Below are 20,191 nucleotides of genomic sequence, written 5' to 3' on the forward strand. Positions count from 1 at the left end.
CCTGTGAGCATGGTAAGGCCCTGGCACAGGTTTCCCAGAGAAGATGTGGCTGCCCTATTGCTGGAAGTGTTCAAGGCCAGGTTGGATGGGGCTAAGAGGACCCTGGTCTAGTGGAAGGTGTCCCTGCCCATGGCAGTGGGTGGAACAAGATGAGCTTTAAGGTCCCTTCCAACCCAAACCATTCCATGATTCTGACATCCGCAGCTGTACCAGCCAGGGCTTCTCAGCCATCCATGCATCACAGGTGGCCTTGTCTGTCCATCTTATTGGCCTTGCTCTTTCACAGAAGGGTCTAAAACCATCTCCCCAGTCAGTAGTGGTTGGGCTGGCACTAAGAGAAGCATTGTAGAACCATGGAATATCCTGAGCTGAAGGGACCCAATGTGATTATCCACTTCAGCTCCTGCTGGAGGGCCATTGTGTTCCTGAGCCCTTTCCTAGCCTGACACTAGATGGCAATGCCTGCTTCCCACTTGTGTTCAGGACTCCTTTCTGGTGGCCTTTAAATCTGGATATCTGTCTTTCTCTGCATAAATTTCATGGTAACTGATTGGGAATTGATGTCTCTTCCCTACAAGAAGCAGAGAACTTTGTGCTTTCTGGGATAAGCTAGTTCTGAAGACATAAGCAAGGCAAGTTTTCCAGAACAGGACAGCTGTGCCTCCCTGGAGTTCCCTGACATGGGCCATGCTGGCACTTCCTGCCCACCCTTGGTTCGAACAACAGTGGGCAGCTGCATCCATGAGTGGAAACTTGGCACATCCCTGTCCACCAATGACCTTGGAAAGGCAGGATCTCCTGGGCCCCAAACTGTGGGGACAAAGCCCATTGAGGAAGACATTTCATCTGCTAAGTCTGAAGTGTAGGAGTAGTGTGGCTGCTGTGGCACAGTGAGGAGCTTTCCAAGCCTCTGGAAGGTCCACTCCAGTCCTGCTGTGCCAGCGGCGCACATTGCAGGAGCAGCAGCTACCCTTCTCTGTCACCCAGGCCTCACTGGTTAATTGTACTTTACCCAGAGTCCATTGACAGGCAGGTTGACAGGCAGCTTGTTGCTGTTGGAGGCTTCCCATGGTGAGGTAGACCTTGCTGAAATTCATTTTTCTTTACCAAATTACTTTTTTTTTTATATATTTTTTTCCTTTTTTATTATTTCTTTTCTTTTTTGTTCTTCTCTTTTTCTTATTTTTGTTATTAAAGGAAGAAATATGATCTTTTAGCCTCTGGGCAAAATCAGAAGTGTGTTTGGATCTTGACTTGGCATTAAAGCAGAAATACTAGTCCTTGAGCAACAGACAAAAATCTCTGTAGAGAACCACACTTTCAAAGTGGTAGTCAAAAAACAGCAAATTGGAGAAAAGTTTTCTACTGGAATTTTTAATTTTGGCCAAAATGCCTCCCTTTTCCCTCTCCATGAAATAGTTTTTGACAAACATCTTCAGTGTGTTCCCTGGAGAAGCTATTCCAAAGGTTCGTCCCAGCTCAGCAGTGGTCTTGTATTTCCAGTTTGGGTTTATCAAATGTTAACCTGCAGCTCCTCAGCTGTGCTGGGTTTGCTCAATTCCAGGATTATCTGATCTCAGGTGAAGTTTTCCTGGCATGGCTGTTTATCCAAACCCGAAGGTTCTGCACCCTCAACCTGTCAATCCATCAGCTCCTTAGGCTGCAAAGGTAAAACCTCTTTGAAGTATGAATGTCCTGGGGTGACTTTATGATACTGGTATCCCCAATCGTCTGGTTTATGTCATATATTAAGTTCTGCACCTTTAAGACTGGCTCTGAGAGCAAGAGAGGGGGAAGAAGAAGCTGCAGTTTGTGTTAAAGTAAATATAACTCCCACACATCTCGCTCCTGGACTGTGTTGTCTGCAGCACAGACAGACAGTGGGACAGAGCTTCTCTCTGGCTTTTAGTTGGTTTTAGCTAGCTGAGGCAGAGGAGTTCCCTGGACCTTTGTTTTTTCCCGTTTTTTCCTGGATCTGTGCAAGCCTGCTCTGGACTGAACACCCAGCCAAACCCCGGGAGCTCACGCCTGTGGCCCACCGGGGCCTGGACCTCAGCACTTTCCAGCGCCGGAGGGACTGATAAGAACCTGAGCGAGCCGTTCACCACATGAAAAAGACTTTTCTTCCTAGACTTGCCATCCCATCGAACAGCAAGAGGTTTTATTATTATTTAATATTACTCAATTTCTGTTAAATAAACAGCTTTTTCCACTTCTCTCCAAAGAATTTTTTTCTTTCTTTTCCCGGACCAGAAAGTGAGGAGGGGCATTTCCCTGGGGAAATCCCCATTTAAAGTTTTCCTCCCTAATTTACCCTAAACTAAGAAAATGAATCACAACCCCTGTGTGTCACCTGAGTGTCTCCCATCATGTTGTCCTCTCCTGCACACCACTGACCCCCAAGAACCCATAAAAGCAGTGAGATCCCACTCCATGCCTGTTCCTTCCACTGGCAGCTGGTGCAGAAACCCTGGAGAGTGTGGGTGAGTGTCCTTGTGCCCCCCAGTGTCCCTCTGCCAGGGACAAGGGTGAGCTGAGACCACTGGCAAACAACGAAAACATATGGGATGGTTGTGTTAAACCTCTGCTGAGACATTCAGGGCATGTGAAATAAGGATGCTGGAAGGTGCTCCACGTTATGGCACCTCCTGTTAACAATGCAGGCTGGTCACAGGTTTCCTCCAAGGCACAAGGTACTGCAATGGGATATGCAGCACCTCTCCAAACCTTCCTGGTGTATGTGGGGATGCTGGTCTTATCAGCTCAGCCAGGGCAGTTGCTCAGCATCCTCCCCTGGGCCAGAAGCAATCCTGCTGATCCCAGGGACTTGGGGCCTCAGGCTCCTGCCCACCATCCCTGTTCTGTGGACCGGGCAGAGAAGAAGCTGTGAGCAGAGACCAAGGGTCCCCATGGCACTGGATCCCCTGGATTGGTATAGGGCAGAGAACTCCCTGGGCTTCTGGAGCCACTTGAGTCACTGGGCACCCTATTCTTCTGGGTTGGGACAGGAGCCAGGAACTCCCATGGCACTGGACCCCCTGGGCTGGGAAAAGGACCAAGGACCCCCATGGCTCTGGAGTCCCTTGCCTCACTGGACACCCATTCTCCCAGGTCAGGACAAAGGATTCAGACCTTTTTATTGCAATGGCTGGCTCTGAAACTCATGTAAGCAGGAACCCCTCTGTACTGTCAGCTGCAGCTGAGCCCAGCCGGGCACAGAGCACTCCAGCTCCATGCTCCACTCCTGGCCCCTCGTTTATGTTGGCACCAGCTGGAGAGTGAAGCCGGTTTAATTGGCAGTTGTGTTTGTGGCCAGGGTGTTATGAAAAGGTTTTCTGTCTCCCTCTGTAAGTTTGCCTGAATATGTTTTCACTCTTAATATAATATTCACTTCATTATTAGCTGAAAGAGGCTCTTTTCAGAGGGCTTTTTTTTCCCCCTCTCCTTCCAAAAATACATTAAACCTTCATGCAGCACTGCACTGAGGGCTGGGATTGTCTACTGGGCGAGAAGTGAGAAACCCGACAGTAAATGGGATTTACACAGAAATTCCTTTCTTCCCCAGCGTGCTGGCAGTGCTGGCTGGGTAATGGAGGAGGTGGCTGTTGCTTACAGGGTAATCAGGGGTACCTCACCAAGGGGACCCAAGGGGATCCCCCCCCAAGCAGAGCAGATGCTTCCAGGGGCACCCAGCACCCTCGGCTGGTGTTTCCAGGTGCAAACCCCTTTTATCAGAGTTGGGACCCAGCCACAGGGATTCTCATGTGTCCCCATTCAGTGCTGAAAGTGTTTCCACCATCTGCCAGGTTTTGGAAGCTTTTTCTCTCTTGGGTTGGTTTGAGGGCATTGGGTGCAACTGGACCCCCATATTGCCATCTTGTGTTGCTGCTCTTCATGACTTCCCAGCTTCCATAAGGTTTTTTCCTCCAGCTTTGAGAAAATCCCTGTGAGCTGCAGAAGCAATGAGGGTGCTATCACACGCAGACCATCCAGCCTGGCTCAGCCTTTGGGATCCAGGGGAAACAGCTCTGCTTCCCTCTTGTCTGAGCTCCTTGAAGGGCACCCAAGCCAGCCAAGCTCTGGGTTCAGTTGTTTGCCATATTTGGGTGGTTTTTCTGGGCCATGCAGCCCCCAGTGCCCTCACTCTATGCCCTCAGCCCAACCCAGCTGGGAGTATCCCAGGCTGGGGCTGCCTGTGGGGTTGTGCCATCCCAGCCCTGAGCCTAGCTACTTTTGGGATGCCCTAAGACCATCACAATGGAAGGAGGTTGGGGGGACACTGGGCGGGGCAAAAGGATCCTCTGGGATCCTCTGGCCCTTGCACTACTGCTGTGGGGCAGTGGGGTCCCTGGAGACCCTCACACCTCTGCTCCATCCCTTGAGGAGCTGCTATGAAAGCAGCTCTAACTTTTTCCCTTTCCCTGAAAGCAGCATAGACACAAATCTCCCCTCTCGAGGCAGACACCAGAAGGAGCCTTCACCTGCTCCACTGCCCCCATTCCCAGCCATGCTGGGAAAATCATTAGGGCTGGTGCCATGTGCTAATGAGTATCCAATGTCTGTCCTTAACTGGGAATAATTAGCATTTGTTTCAGGATATAGCTGTGGCTCCAGAGCTGACAGAAACATTCCCATCTGAGCAGGGCCCAAGGGAGCTTCCTAGGGATGACACAGCTCCCAGGTAAGGATGTTCTTTGGAGGGGTCCAGCTTATGCATGCTCAACCCCTCACCTGGTCCTGACATTGGCAGGAAAGTGGGAGCTCCCTGATGATCCTGCACTTCCTTTTCCAGGTTTTGGGAAAAAATAAATCAGATTTGAGTTGTTTTCTCTAGGGTTTTGTTTGTCCACCCCTTCCCATGCCTGTTTTGTGTTCAGTGTATCTTGGCCCTCCCCTGCCTCTCCCACAGTGCAGAGCATCTTCTTGTGTGAAGCCAGACAGGAAATGTGCCTGATAGGCTCTGAGGGGTGATTCTGGAGAAGGTAGTAGAGAAGAAGAGAGTTCTGGAGTTATGTAGGCAAAGGAGGACTTCAGATTTTGCACATAGGTCTGAAAGCTGAGGGTGGAATACTGAAATAGACATGGGTCTGAAAGCTGAGGGTGGCCTGACACTCCTGTGTCAGGAATCAGAAAAATTCCTGGGGGAAATCTGGGGGAAAGATTGATAATTCCAGTGTGGAAGGGTCAGGAACATGGTGATTTCCAGCTCTGCTCCCCTTGGTGAGGCCAGAGAGCAACAGCGGTGTCTCCCTGGCCTCATATGTCAGATGCTGGAGGGACCAGTCCAAATTGTGGGGTTAGGAAGGCTGGAGCTGATGCAGGACCTGGGCTTGGAGCAGCACAGGGAAAGGTGAATGGGGAAACCACTGGAGCTTCACCAGCAACACTCTCACCCTTGAAGCTCTGGCTGCTCCACAAAACCCTCAGTACACTCCAAAACAGACTCCTTGCAGCTCAAAGTGCTCCAGGTCCTGCACAGCGGGAGTGGGCAACCAGCTGGGGTGGGACCTTCACATTTTCTTTCACTGGAGGTTTTCAGTAAGGGTGGAAAATGTGGTGGGAGGGGAAGGGAGTGGAGCTGCTGGGGGCTTTGGGATGTGGCCTGCCTGCCAGGGCAGAGCCCATGGCAGAGACGTGGCACACACCAAAGCCCAGAGGATCTGGGAAGTGTCCCAGCTCAGGGTGGTTGGGGACAGGTGTTTGGTGGGAAGCAGGGCAGCTCTGCAGGCTGCCTGGCCTTCAGCTCCCATGGGATGGTCTGGCACCCCCATGGCTGACATGTGATGGGAATGCTACAGAGGTGCCAGGGGACCCACCAGAACACGGAATACAGGGCTGGACACAGGTTTGCTGCAGTGCTGCAGCTCCCTCCCACCACTCAAGGCCATCCCCTGTGGCACGCAGGCAACTCAAATCTCACTTAGACACCTCACTGCTGCTCTTGCAGTGTTTGCAGCAAACCTGTGTTACTGGGAGCCATGATCTGGATGCAGAGACACTTGGACTCACCTAAGAGGACACCTGGGTTCTGCCCTCAGTGCTGCCAACACAACCCTCAGGGAGTCACAGCAGGGTGATAGGATGTGATGTTCTCTCAGGCCAGAATCTGCTGCAGACCTAAAGACATGTTTGCTTTGCAGCCCTGGATTTTGAGAGTATCTAGAGCTGGTGGGACTCTTCAGCTCTGCCAGCCAGCACCAACTCTCTTGCCCATGGCTCTTTTTGCATGGAACAGGGCAGGATTAGGGATGGAAAGAGGGGAAAGGTAACCAGGGTACCCTGGGGCAGGACAAAATCAGAAACATGCAGGTTGAACATAAGAAGAGGCTCCGCAGGGCACTCAGAGAACTGGGATCTGTCATCTGGGATTAGATCATGGAATCACAGAATGGTTTGAGTTGGATGGGCCTTTAAAGATGATCCAGTTCCAACTTCCTGCCATGGCCAGGGACATCTTTCACTAGACCAGGTTACTCCAAGCCCCATCCAACTTGATTTTGAACACTTCTAGGGGTGTCACCTCTAGCTGTTGGCCTCCCAATAACAGTTTTTGCTCTCCTCATCTCCTCCAGTGACCAGCACATGATGGGGAAACTTGTGCTATTAGCAGGGCCAGGAGAGGACCAGTTTGGAGCTGGGGATGGAGGCAGAGTGGAGCCACTCTAGAGCCCACCCTGGCGCTGCTGGAAGAGCCCAGGGATGGATGACCCTGCTCACAGCCTTGGTGACACACCAAAAAGTTCATTTCCTCACCTCCAGACTCCTGCCCAATGATGCCATTGAGCCCTCACCGTAGCTGCTGACCTTTAAACAAGGTGGTTGGAGAGATGGAGGTAGCAGAAATCCCTGAAAGATTATTTGTTTCTCTCAAACTATATTTAGACACCATCAGCAAAACCCGAAAGTGCTGAGTTTCACTGAATAAATCTGTGAGCTTTGTGGGTTTTTCCCCTCAAGGAGGCCAGGATTAACCAGTGAACAGGGAATCGTGTTTTTGTCTGACATACCTGAGGGTTTCCACTCCAAGCTGCTGTTTTGAGCTCTTGATGCCGTGATGATGATGATGATGATGATAGACTTGACAAGGCACTGCCCCATCTTGTGCTGATTATTTTTTGGAAAATTTTTGGAAGCACCATGGTGCTGCTTGATTTCTTTGTTAAACTTTGGGTTTTTTTTAATATTTTCAGAGATGTTGGCGTATTAGGGTGTTTTTGAGATAGAAGTAGGTCACACTGGTGCTGCTCCAGTACAAAGTCCTTCCCTGGCGGAATGCACCCCTCCAGCTCCCTGCCTGCACCAGTGCAGCCCCAGGGGATGGGTGCCTCAGGGAGCTGGGAGGGTTGACATGCTCCTGACTGGTCTGATTGCAGCTGCAGAGAATGGCAAGAGGTCACCTTGCTTTTCTGGAACACACTTGGATCATCTGGGGTGTAGTTCTTTGTTGGTTTGGATTCCCTGTGCCTAAACCCCATCTCCCCCAGGAAGACTGGAATCAGGTCTGAACTTCCCAGTGGAGTGTTTGGGAGGACCAGGCATGTGAGGGGTTTTCTGATCCCTGAGGGGTGTCAGAGCCCATCTGACCAGCTTTTGACAATGGAGAGCAGAGTGACACATCAGGAACCTCCCATTTGGACATGAGCCCAAACCCTGTGAGTGATGGGAGGCAGACGGGCAGAAGGGCTCTGGGTCCATATCCAGTGGAGCAGAAAATTCTTTGTCCTAAACTTGTCAAAATTCTGTGTCCCTTGAGCTGGCCCTGCCAGGATATCAGGCTCTGTTCTTTGAGAAATAAGGCTCTGGGTAACTCAGATCCTTGAGCTGCAGCTCATCCACAGCAGCTCCTCTTCAGAGAGGGCCCAGGGAAAGTGGGAATGGAATTGTTGCACTGTAGTAGCTCTCTGATTAGAACAGATTAGACATGTCTGAGGAACTTTCTTCTTTCTCCTCTGGCCAGGTGAGAGGTCAGGATCTTCTAGTGTTCTCCACTTGGAGAGGAGAAGTAGTACTCAAGGGGGAACCAGCTCAAGGAGGAGGATGCTGGTGCCAGATGGTTTGTCCAGAGCAAGGAGTGACCCAACCTTGGGTAGGAACTATCAAAATGATGCCTGAGTATAGGCTGTTTCCATGGAATCAGAGAGTAGTTTGGATTGGAAGGGACTTTAAAGATCCTCTTGTTCCAGCTTCCTGACATAGACTGGGATGCCATTTACTAGAAGGTGTTTGGGGCCTGGGAAGAAAGGGAGAAATGCAGTATGGGGCTTCCCAGCACTGATAACTCTGTACAGTAACTGGAAGGAGAAATGCTCATCCAGAGGTATCAGAGACAGGAGAGCATCAGCTGGGGCTGCTCCTGCCTTCTCCCGGCACTTGGGCCCAGCTGTGCTGGGGGAGCTGACACCAACCCAATCCAAGAGCCATGGAAAAGCATGTCCTGGTGCATGCAGCTGGAGATCCACAGCACTAATGGCATTACCAGCAGGTGAGGACCTGGAGAAAGTCTTCCATGGCTCTGGGGGCACTTCGGGGAACAGACAGGTGATGAGCCTGAGGTTGCACTGGAGACGTGGTTGGTCTTGGCAACCAAGTGGGCAGCTTTGCTAAGTCAGTGGTGTGATAAAACCATTTCTAGCAGGTTCCAAGAGCCCTCCCTGCTCCTGCAGCATATGGTGGGCTGGGGCTCAGCTCTGTAAGGATGTTCCTTCTTCCCAGGGGATGCTTTGACTGTGTCCAGCCTGTGATACTGTAAAAGCCTGAACCTGTGCAGAGGTCCTTGGCCTATGGCATCATTCAGTGTGACATAGCAATTCATCAGGAGGTGGCAGGGCTTGAGAGGGCTCCCACTCTTCCCAAATTGCTTGGGAGAAGGTTCCTCCTCCAGTCAAGTAGCGGGGCTGGTGACCACAGTCCCTGACTGGGCGGTTGCCTCCTGGATTTTGCTGCTCCTTGGAAAGGCATGCGGGACCAGGGAGCATGAACAACCCAGAACACAGCTGCTATGGGGCATCTCCTGCCCCCTCCCTCCCAGCCTGCATTCTGCCTGGCTCCAGCCTGCCCCGTGTTTCTCCCCTTCTCCTCTGGATCGTATTTATTTATTTATACGGTGAATGTAATAAAACTCCAGCAGGAAATGGAGGCGATTCCCTGCCATTCCCCACAAGCCAGCCCTGGGCTGGGCAAACAAGGAGGTGCATTGTGCAGCATGGAGCCTCCTGCCAGCACCGAGCCTGTGGCTGAGGCTGAAGAAAGGGCTGAGTGTGCATGTGAGCACAAGGACCTGGTGCCGGCACCCGCCCCGGGATGGGGGATACTGGGGAAGGAACTTCACTTCAGGGGGCAAGCAGGGCTGGGGGTGAAAGGGCTTCTGTATTGGCTTGTGATGTTGTCTGGGAGCACCTGCTCCCAGCGCAAGGAACCTCCTCGGCCCATCCTTGGGCTGCCAGGAAGCAATGTGGGCACTGAAGATCACCTGGGGTGGCCCATGATGGCTCTATGGCCCAGCATGAAGGAGTATGAGCAGCTCTTCCCGAGGCTGAGCCAGATGGGAGGGAACTCCAACCCTTCACCTGTCTCTCTCAGGCAGCTGCTCCAATCTGCAGCTGCTGCCATCAGTAGGGTTCAGAGGGAATGCCTGCTGCCAGGGCTCACCTAGCTCCTGTCCCCCTAGAAGGGGTCTGCAGGGGTGAACAAGGTGGGAGGTTCCCCTTTGATGGGAGAGGTCCCTGCTGCTGGGGATGAGTGCTGGCTCAGTGCTGCCAGGAGCTGAAAGCAGCCCCTTGTGCTGCCACCACACTCACCAGATGAAATACTGTGGGTGAGGTGGGGACATTGTCCTTACTCATCCCCTGTTCTCCCAACCACGGCTCCCCTGAGACACACCACTGTCGTCCTGCCCCATGCCCTGTGTCCCACAGCTGCATGTGGTCCCCACCCATGTGCTGGTCCCTCAGGCTCCCAGGGATCCTGAGGTTAAGGTCATGCCCTGAGGCATGTGTCTCCTCCCTGCTTTGGGGTCACTGCTGGGTGAACGGGGATGTCACGGCCCAGGGATCCTGCGGCCAGGGCTGGGGAGGGAGAGCTGGCTGGCAGCAGGACCCACAAGTCCCCAGCTGCAGGCTGATGGGGTGACAAGGCTGCAGTGAGCATCCCTGGTAATGTCACACATGTCAGCCTGCATCCTTGAGTCCTGGCCACAGTGTCCTTGCACCATGGGCTGGGTTGTAACCACAAAACAACTGCAGAGAAGCAGAGACCAGGAGGTGACTGGGACACTGCCTGGGGACACTGTTTGTGCTCCACGTGCTTGTTTGGGGACCAGACCCTGAAATCCCCATTCCCCCCCACTACTGCACCTGCCCATGGCACAGAACCTGCCCAGAGGCCCAGAGCTCAGTTGTTCCTATGGTGGGTGCAGTCTGTTGCACATGCATGTGCTTTGGCATCACACAGGGGTAGGAGGAGCTTGAGGATCACTCCTGGTGGTGTTTCTGGTGTCCCATAGGAGATGGTGGCCAGGGCAGGGGTAATCTGTTTCTCTGGCCGGGTGGGTGCCAGCCCACAGCCCCATGGGTTGCTCCCAGGATGGACCCATCCCATCTGCTCACCAGCCCATCCGGCCTTGCATGGCATCCTTTTGAAACTGAAGCCACTGGCCTTTTGCACAGCTATTCCTGTGAAATTCTTCAGGAAGGGAAAATTATCCCTCCCAGATCCCTGCAGGACTGTGCCATCTCCCACCTCCAAGCTGGCAGGGAGGGCATGGAGTGCCTGGAGCCCTGGCTCACGCTGGACACAGCCTGTCCTTGCAAGGTGGATTCCTCTCCCTGCTCCAGCCACTGCCTCTCTATGAGCCAGGCACTGGTGGGAACTGGGGCCATTGGGGATCTGGGGGATCAGCAAGGCAGAGGCAAGGGCAGTGCTGGCATGGAGCCCCTCACCTCCCTGCAACAAGTCCTGCTGCCCTGGCCAAGGCTGGGCAGAGCAGCACCCACTGTCCTGACATAGTTCCACCACTCCCTTACCAAACTCATTGCCCATTCCCCAACTCCATCTTCTGATGCCCCTTCCCCTGCCCCACTGACACCTCCCAGCCTTCACTGCCCTTCCCCAGCTCTATTACCTCCTCCCTGAATCAATCACCTCCTCCCTTGCCCAGCTTTATCACTCCCTTCCCTACTCCATCACCCTCTCCCAGGCTCTGTTGACCCCCTCTACAGCTTCTTCACCCCCTCTTCTCTCTACTGCTACCTCTCCACCTCCATAGCTCTCCTCCCTACTCCATCATTCACCCAGTTCCATTTCCCCATCCTCTCTCCCCTCCCTCTCCCCACATCCGTTGCCTCCTCTCTTGCTCCATCACCCCCTCCTGTGCCCCATCACCTCCTCCACACCCCCACCGCCCCCTCCCTGGCTCCCACCAGGGCTGTCCCCATCTCTGGTGTCAAGGGGATCCCCCCAGCCCTTCCCCCCAGAAAGACACCCTCCCCCCTCCCATGGCTGGCTAGAGGGGCACTGCTGCAGCCCCCCTGTAGCTGGTGGGGGGGGGGGGCATCCAGAGGATTTTTTCCCTCCATCCCCTCCCCTTGCCGAGGCTCTCGCACAGGTTTCAGGCGCTGTTGACGGGAAGAAAGGAAATGGGGCAAAGCTCTGCCAGGAACCACAGGCTCCCGGTCTCCGGCGATCCGTCCCGCTCGCCTGCCTGGCCGCTTCCCGGGCAGGATTCCTGTGCAATTCTGAGAGCCCTTTCTTTCCGCTATTGATCTTGGATCCACAGCGCAGGGCCACTTCCAAGACTGTAAATCTCCGTGTTGCTCTACCTGAGGTTCTTGTTTTTACTGTGGGGCTCCCAGACCTGCTGGAGATCTCGGCTTCTGTGCGTGGCCGGGATGTCCCCACTCCTGTAGTGCCCCCTCCCCGCAGTCCCCGCGTTCCCCAGGCGTGCGCGCAGGCAGGGACGGGTCACTTCTCCATGAGGCACAGGCAGCGGGGCAATGCAAGGACAAGGTTTGGGATGCTGATGGTACCTCCCGCTACCCCCTGCCCACCTCTAGGGTGGGATGAAGCTCCAGGAAGGTCTCTGAGGCTCAGGCAGGGCTTGAGGACCCCGTGGAGTACCTGAGGGGGTTGAGGTGAGGGAGGAGTACCCCAAGGCACAGGGCAGAGGTGAGGGGCAGCCACACCTCTACAAGGAGCCCCTTGACTCCAAAAATGCTTGTGTTGCCCTTGGCCAGGCTGCAGTAACAGGAGCCAAGAGCAACAGTTTTACATATTAAAGCAAAATTAAATTAAAATATATTTATTTATGACCCCCCCTTTAATCTTTCATAGACCTGGTGGAGGGCACCCATGGGGGTGAACTAGAAAGGTGGGGCTAGGTGCCCTGGGTCACATCCAGCCCTTGCCTGTGCTCACCGTCCATCCAGGACCCTCACTGGCCAGCCAGGGTTGAGACTGAGACATTTCAGGTTTTCCAGGTGATGCTTCCCAGCTTTCCTTAGCAGACAATTACCTGAAGGGAAGCCTCAGTGGCCAGAGCTGTGTTTGGGGTCCCCTGGAATGGTGGCAGTGACAACCTTGGGTCCTTCACCTCATACAGGACATGTGCCCTGGATCTGGGAGTGCAGGGATGAGGGATCCAGGGAAAAGTCCCAGCACACTGAGGATGCCACCTCCATCCCCATCACTTTGCTGCTCAGTCATGCAAGACAATTTGTCCCCAGGACTGCACCACAGCACAAGCTACCCCCAAACAGCCATTTCTTAGACCATGTGGCCATAACCCACGGCACAAAGCCTCCTGAAGCTGCTCTGTGTCACTGGGCACATGGGACAGTGATTTCTGGAACACACCAGAGCTGGCGGCCAAGGTGACAAAGCCCTCCAAACATCCCAGATATCCCCCAATAACCCTTTTCCCAGGGCCCTGGAGCCCATTTTGCAGACACCTCATGTTAGAGCGAAGTTCCAGAGGGACGCCTTATCTCCCATTCCGTTACATACCCGATAAGCAGCTCCCATGGAATTTCCCTATAGTGCAGGACTGGGATGTCTGGATCCTGCACAGTGGGTGTCAGCGATTAGGGGCCGTGCTGACAGGTTGTTATGCTGTTACTAAAGAAATCACAAGGCTGTGGGGATGCCTGGGAACGGCGGAATGCCTGGGCCCCCTGGTGCCAGCCAGGCACTGGATGCTGGGTGTCCCGCAGGACACTCAAGGGATCCTGCTTAAATCACCCCAGAGCAGATCAGTTGCTCCAAAAGGGGTGCTCGAGATGGCACAGAGCAACCTGGGCTGACCTGGGATTGGCAGCTCATAGGAGTTGGGGGCTGCTGATGGCACCTTGTGATGGTGGCCTTGTGAGGACAGCCTGTCCTCAGGGGTGCTGTCACCCCTAGAGTGTTTGTAACACCTCCCCGTGCCTTGGATGTAATTTGTCACCCTGTGAGTGAGACATTGGATTTTGGGTCTGGCAGCCCTGGTTTGACCACCCTGACTTATGTCATCTCCCAGGAGCTGCCCTGGCCTTACAGTGACGTTGCTGTCCCCTGCCCTGTGCCTGACCTGAATTGTTGTTCAGCCAGGGACATGACTGTCCTGGCCTGTGCTGTGGGAACTAGAGCTGAACCATTTCCCGGAGTCTCCACTGTCCTACCTCGTCCGCAGCCCTAGGGACACAGGCATCGTGTGCCACGCACTGAGAGTTCCCCAGTTCTCAGTGGCAGCACCAAAGGGACTGTGTTCCCAAACTGAGGAACATCACCCTGGAAGAGGGTCCCTTCCCCAGAGACAACAAGCCCTGGGTTGTGCCCAGGTATGCTCAGCTGCTCATGCACACCCTGCGAGCACACGGGGGCCTGGCAGCACCCGGCAGATCTGGGCAGCCGTGAGGTCACTTGTGATCCTGTGCCCAGCTGTATGTGTGGACATACGTGCTAGTGCACACCTGTGTGGGTGTGCAGGGCCTGGCTGGCAGTGCGTGGATGTGCATGTGCGTCTGTGGGTATATGTGCACATGTATGTTAGTGTATGTCTATGCTTGTACGTGTGCACGTGTTAGCGTGTTTGTGCTTGTCTGTGTGTGCATGGGCATGTGCATGACTATGTGTGTGTACACATGGACATGCACACGGTATGGGTATGTGTGTTAATGTGCATTTGCATGTGCACATTAGTGTGTAGATGTGTCTATGTGTGTTAGTGCATATTAGTGTGTGTATGCGTGTTAGTGTGTTTTAGTATGTGATAGTGTGTGTGCGTGTATGTGGGCATGTGCACGTTAGGGTGTGCACATGCCTGTATGGAGAGGTGCGTGCGTGTATTAGCGTGTAGCAGCGTGTGCATGTCTGTCTGTGTGTGTTACGTGTGTGTGCACATGGACACGTGCTCACTGGCGTGTGCGAGAGCGCGCACGTGTGTATCTCTACCTGTGTAAATATACTGTGTTGTGCACGTGTGTGTGTGTGTGTGTGTGTGCGTGTGTCTGTGACGGCTTTCCCGCCGCCCGCGTCTCCCCGGTGCCCGAGAGCTGCAGAGCTCCGCGCGGATCCCTGTGCCGGTTCCCCGGCTGGGTCCCGCCCCTCGCCCCGCCCCGTCCCGTCCGGCCCCCTCCCGGACACGCCCGGCGGGGCGGGGCGGGGCGGGGCGGGGCGGGGCGGGGCGGGGCGGGGCGGGGCGGGGCGGGAGGGCTCAGCGAGCGCTGCCGGTGTCGGCGGGCGCGGGGCGGCGCGGGGCGCTCGGCGGGGCCGCCGCCGCATGGCGCGGGCCGGGGCCGGGGGCTGCCCCGGCGCGGCGCCTCCAGCACCGCAGCGATCGGCCCCGTGCCGGCTGGGGCAGCGTGGCCGGGCGATGGCGGAGCTATAGCAGCCGCGGGGCCGGTGCGGGCGGCGGGCGATGGCGGCGGCACGGCTGCGGATGGCCCTGTGGGTGCTGTGGCATTTTGGGGTGGGCGGTCGCGGATTGGAGCTGGCGGGACTGGAGGGCCCGCGGGGGCGCGCGGCGCGGTGCCAGCCTGTGGACATCCCGATGTGCCGGGGAATCGGGTACAACCTGACCCGCATGCCCAACCTCCTGGGGCACGAGAGCCAGCGTGAGGCCGCCCTGAAGCTGCACGAGTTCGCCCCGCTGGTGGAGTACGGCTGCCATGTTCACCTGCGCTTTTTCCTCTGCTCCCTCTACGCACCAATGTGCACCGATCAGGTGAGTGCCAGCATCCCCGCCTGCCGCCCCATGTGTGAGCAGGCCCGCCACAAGTGTGTCCCCATCATGGAACAGTTCAATTTCGGCTGGCCTGAGTCACTTGACTGTGGCAGGTTGCCCACCAAGAACGACCCTAATGCCCTCTGCATGGAGGCTCCTGAAAATGCCTCAGCTGCCGAGCCACACAAGGGACAGGGGATGCTGCCTGTGGCCCCCCGGCCTTGGCCACCTGGGACCGCTACTGAGGGACGGAGACCCAATGGGCTGGGGGCCTGTGACAACCCTGAAAAGTTCCAGTATGTGGAGAAGAGCCTCTCGTGTGCACCCAGGTGCTCCCCTGGGGTGGACGTGTACTGGTCCCGGGAAGACAAGGACTTCGCCTTCATCTGGATGGCTGTCTGGTCCACCCTCTGCTTTGTCTCCACTGCTTTCACTGTCCTCACTTTTCTGCTCGACCCCCACCGCTTCCAGTACCCTGAGAGACCCATAATTTTCCTCTCCATGTGCTACAATGTCTACTCTGTGGCCTTCATCATCCGCTCTGTGGCTGGGGCTGAGAACATTGCCTGCGACCGGGAGAACGGTGAACTCTACATCATACAGGAGGGGCTGGAGAGCACAGGCTGCACCATTGTCTTCCTCATCCTCTACTATTTCGGCATGGCTAGCTCTCTCTGGTGGGTTGTCCTCACCCTCACGTGGTTCCTGGCTGCTGGGAAGAAGTGGGGACACGAGGCCATTGAGGCCCACAGCAGTTACTTCCACATGGCTGCCTGGGGCATCCCAGCCATGAAGACCATTGTCATCCTCACCATGCGGAAGGTGGCGGGGGATGAGCTCACGGGGCTGTGTTATGTGGGGAGCATGGACGTCAGCGCCCTCACCGGCTTTGTCCTCATCCCCCTCTCCTGCTATCTGGTCATCGGCACTTCCTTCATCCTCACTGGCTTTGTTGCCCTCTTCCACATCCGGAAGATCATGAAGACAGGTGGCACCAACACGGAGAAGCTGGAGAAGCTCATGGTGAAGATTGGGGTCTTCTCCATCCTCTACACCGTCCCGGCCACCTGTGTAATTGTCTGCTACTTCTACGAGCGGCTGAACGTGGATTACTGGATGCTGCGGGCGCTGGAGCATGGCTGCCTGCGCCTGCCTGGCCGCCGTGCCACCAACTGCTCCCTTGAGGCCTCTGTGCCTACTGTGGCTGTCTTCATGCTAAAGATCTTCATGTCACTGGTAGTGGGCATCACCAGCGGGGTGTGGGTGTGGAGCTCTAAAACGCTGCAGACCTGGCAGAGCCTGTGCAACAGGCGGCTAGGCATGAGGACGCGGGGCAAGCCCTGCAGCGGGGTCAGCTGTGGTGGGGGACACTGCCACTACAAAGCCCCCACAGTCATGCTGCACATGACCAAGACGGACCCGTACCTGGACAACCCAACTCACGTCTAGAGAGGGGGCGCAGCCCCCCACACTGAGAGAAGTGGCCTCATGGATAAGGGGCAAGGGCAAGGGCTGTGTGGTGGTAGGGGGGACACTCCCAGGTTTAGGGGGGCAAGGCTGCAGGACCCCCCCGCACCACTCACTGACAAGTAGCTGCTTTTTCCTAGGGGTTGTTTTGTTGTTGCTGTTGCCAAATCCAGTGACTCTTCTAATGCTTTCTTTGGGGGATGGTGGGGATGGGCCAGGGAGAGGAAAAATCCATCCATGTTTATTTAATTCTGTAATTTATTTTAAATTTTTTTTGATCATTAGCTGTGAGGAATGGAAAAAACAATAAACCTTGGATGTGTTATTTGATCCGAGCCTGGTGCTGTTTGCAGGCTTTCCAGGGGGTCAAGAGCTCCCCCATGAGACCCCACCCCAGACTGGGGGCTTTCATGTCGGGCCAAGCCATGCCAGGCCATGACAGGGTGCCTCTGTCTCTGGCAGGAGCATGATACCAGCGGGTGCCACCATCCAGTTCCCCTCCATGGCTTCCCTGGGGCTGGTTCTGCCTCCTGGCGAGGAGGAAGAGGAGGAGGAGGAGGGTTTTCCTGTGCTGTCACACTTACGAATCATCTTTTCCACTCCATGCTCTGAAGGTGATTTGTGTTGGTGCCATCGGCTGCCAGAGCCTCAGTGCCAGGCTGAGGGGCTTTGAGAGGGGCCAGGGAGGCCCCCTTTAAGGCCAGGGGCTGGGGAGATGGGCTGGGGGCACAGGACCTTGGGACAGAGAGGGCTCAGCTTTGATGTCCCCCGCAGAAGCCCAGGATGCAGGTAATAGAAACTTCTGGGCAGCTCATATCCCCTGCTCTGGTTACAATCCCAGATCACCTTTCCCATTGTCCGGAGGGAAATTGAAGCCTCAGCTGGTGCTGGTGGTGCTGGCAGAGGGAGCCAGGGCTGGCGGGCACAGGGAGGGCAGGAGAGTGGCTCTGCGGGGGCTCGGAGCGGGGGAACTGCCCACCTTTCCCTGAGGCATCCTAAGGTGCTGGCAGGGGCCAGATTGTCGCTGCAGGGGTTTGGTGGGGCTGTTTTGCCTGGCTGTCCCTAGGGATGTGCCAGGGATTCCCAGTGCTAGGGAAGAGAAGTGGACAGGGGGCTGTGGCAGGGGCATAAGGCAGCACAGCACCTGTGGTAGGCAGGACCTGTAGGGGCAGCACAACTCTTGTGATGCTTAGACTTGCCCGTCATCCAATTAGCCAGCCTGCAGGCTGGGCAGTGCTGGGCCCCAGGGAGGATCAACCTTTGTCCAGGGAGCAACAATCCAGCAGCAGACCCTCTCTCCAGCACTCAGCCTGGCACCCACTCAGCCATTGGCTCACCCCAACAGCCCTCAGCCCCATTTTGATGAAGCACTTAGGGTTCAGATTATCAAACTGTGGCTGGAGGACAGGGGCAAGACTCCCCCTCATAGCTGGAGTGGGGGCAGGCACTGGAGTTGGGGCCCCTCGCTCACCATCGAGTTGTGCCAGGGCTTTGTGCTGCCAGGATGCTAGGACTGATGTGATGAAGCACCTTTAATCTACTCCCTGTCACCCCTGGGATGCTGGGAAGTCAGGAGAAGTCAGGTGAGCTGAGAAAAGCCTTTTCCTCCCCCAGGAGCTGGTGTGGTGGAAGAGGTGCAAAGGAGCCCCTAGTGCCCATGTGGTGTCACTGGGGGGACACTGAAGGTCTCTCACCAGATTTGGATACCTCTGACTGTGCTGGTGGGCATCCAGCCCCTTTCCCAGGCTGATGGTGATGGTGGTGCTAGGACAGAGACCCTACCTGGCCCCAGGACTGGTGGGTTGCAGTTTCTGGAGCTCCCTTGGCTGCCACAGGAATGTTTGTTTTGGGCAGAGAAAAGAGTCATGACCTGGGGCAGGAGTGTCAATATTGGCTGAGGGACAGGCTCCAAAGTCCAGCTGGGGAGCTGGGCATGGCTCTGGGCGGGGGCTGACTGGGAAGGGGGCACAGGGCTGCACGTTCTCCCTGTGTTCTGCCCCAGGTGCTAAGCCCAGAGCCAGCTCAGTTCACCTTGTGTACCAGGCACATGGCCCAGTGCTGGTGCCTGGCTGGCGGCACCTCTGGGGACAGGCTGCCCTTGAGCACCCAGCACTTGCCAAGGAGCGGCTGCGTCTGGAGTGCTCACCCAGATAACCCGTCCCAACAGGCCCCTGCTATCGGGACCAAGAGGGGCCACTGGCGCCCACCACTGCCCACTATCGGCTCCAGCAGCCCAGGTGGCTCCACTGGAGGCTGCCAGTCCTGAGAGCTGAGCATGGCCAGGACAGGTCCACAGAGCCTTTTGCAAAGTAGAGATGTCACATGGAAGGATTGGTCCAGGGACACTGCTGCTCCTAGTCACAGCTTCTTACAACCCCATGCTGTGGCACTCAGCCTCCCTCTCTGCACCTTCATCCAACCTCATCCCTGCATCCCATCTCCATCCTCCTCAGAGCAGCCCCACGGGCACCAAACACCTGCCTTCAATAAACCCCCAGCAAGAGACAAGTGGGGTTCAGCTCTGCCCAGGCCCCACAGGGCCGTGCCTGGCTTGGGATGGCTGTGGAGGCTTAGTTGGGATGCCTGTGGAGATTGAGTTTGGGCTGCTAGCTGGGTGAAAATGGGGCCAGGACACCCTGAGGTCCTGGTCCAGCTCAGGTGAGTCTTGTCACTCCTGGCACTTGCTGAGCCATGGAGTTTATCCACCCTCACATGGACACTCCCTCCAGGTTTGAGTAGCAAAAGAAAAGCCACAGTGGTCTGGGAATGTGCTAAAAGCCCCATTACCCAGAATATTAATGATTGAGAATTTACCCAAGAGGAAACCCAGGGGGCCAAAGCTGGGTCTAGTTTTCCCAAGGCCATGTTGGAACTCCAGCAGTTATAGGAACCTCTGAGGTTTGTTGCAGGCAGCGGGTGCAGCAGGGCTGGTGATGGTGGTAGCAGGGCCCTGGCTGCCTGCCAAGCCCCCACACTGCCCTGCCAGGTGTGAGGACAGCTATTTATAGCCCTGCACAGGACACTGATGCCACGGAGGGGCTGCTATAAAAAGCAAGTCTCCAAAAAGGTCTTGGAGCAGATGCTGCTGCAAGATCTCTGCACTGAGTCCTGGAAATGTCCCAGCTGGAGTCACTCAGATTCACCCAGGTCCTATTGCATGCCAGCAAGCCAAACCACCTCCGGTGGAGAGGCGATAAGGCTTCTCCAGGGAAAACAGCATCTGCCCATTACCCAGAGCCTTCAAGCCCTCAGACCCATCAGGATTTCCCTGCCCAGAAGTATGGGGCCTGGCTGGAACACGCTGGAGTGAGGAGCAGGATGAAGACACCCAGGAACCCTTGTCCTCCCAGCAGACACAAGCAAAGCTTTAGCTAAACACTTTGTCTCACAGCTGTCATGAGCACTAGCACGTCACTGCTCCAGCCATGCTGCCCTTGGAGCTCAAGTGTCCCTGCTGGGCTGCTGATCAGGATTGGGGCCTGGGACACAGCAGCAATAATCGTCACTGCAAGCATGGCTTGGGTTGCA

General features: G+C 55.6%; 1 protein-coding gene across 1 annotated transcript; it reads left to right on the forward strand.

Annotated features, from left to right (window-relative positions):
- Positions 1-14,685: 14,685 nt before the first annotated feature.
- FZD9 (frizzled class receptor 9) lies at positions 14,686-16,993 on the forward strand. The gene has a single exon (XM_058854546.1). It carries the CDS (start codon positions 14,891-14,893, stop codon positions 16,643-16,645), a length of 1,755 nt encoding a protein of 584 aa, XP_058710529.1. The 5' UTR covers positions 14,686-14,890; the 3' UTR covers positions 16,646-16,993.
- The last annotated feature ends 3,198 nt before the right edge of the window (positions 16,994-20,191 follow it).

The sequence above is a fragment of the Poecile atricapillus genome, chromosome 21 (assembly GCF_030490865.1).
Source record: "Poecile atricapillus isolate bPoeAtr1 chromosome 21, bPoeAtr1.hap1, whole genome shotgun sequence".
NCBI classification, from domain to species: Eukaryota; Metazoa; Chordata; class Aves; order Passeriformes; family Paridae; genus Poecile; species Poecile atricapillus.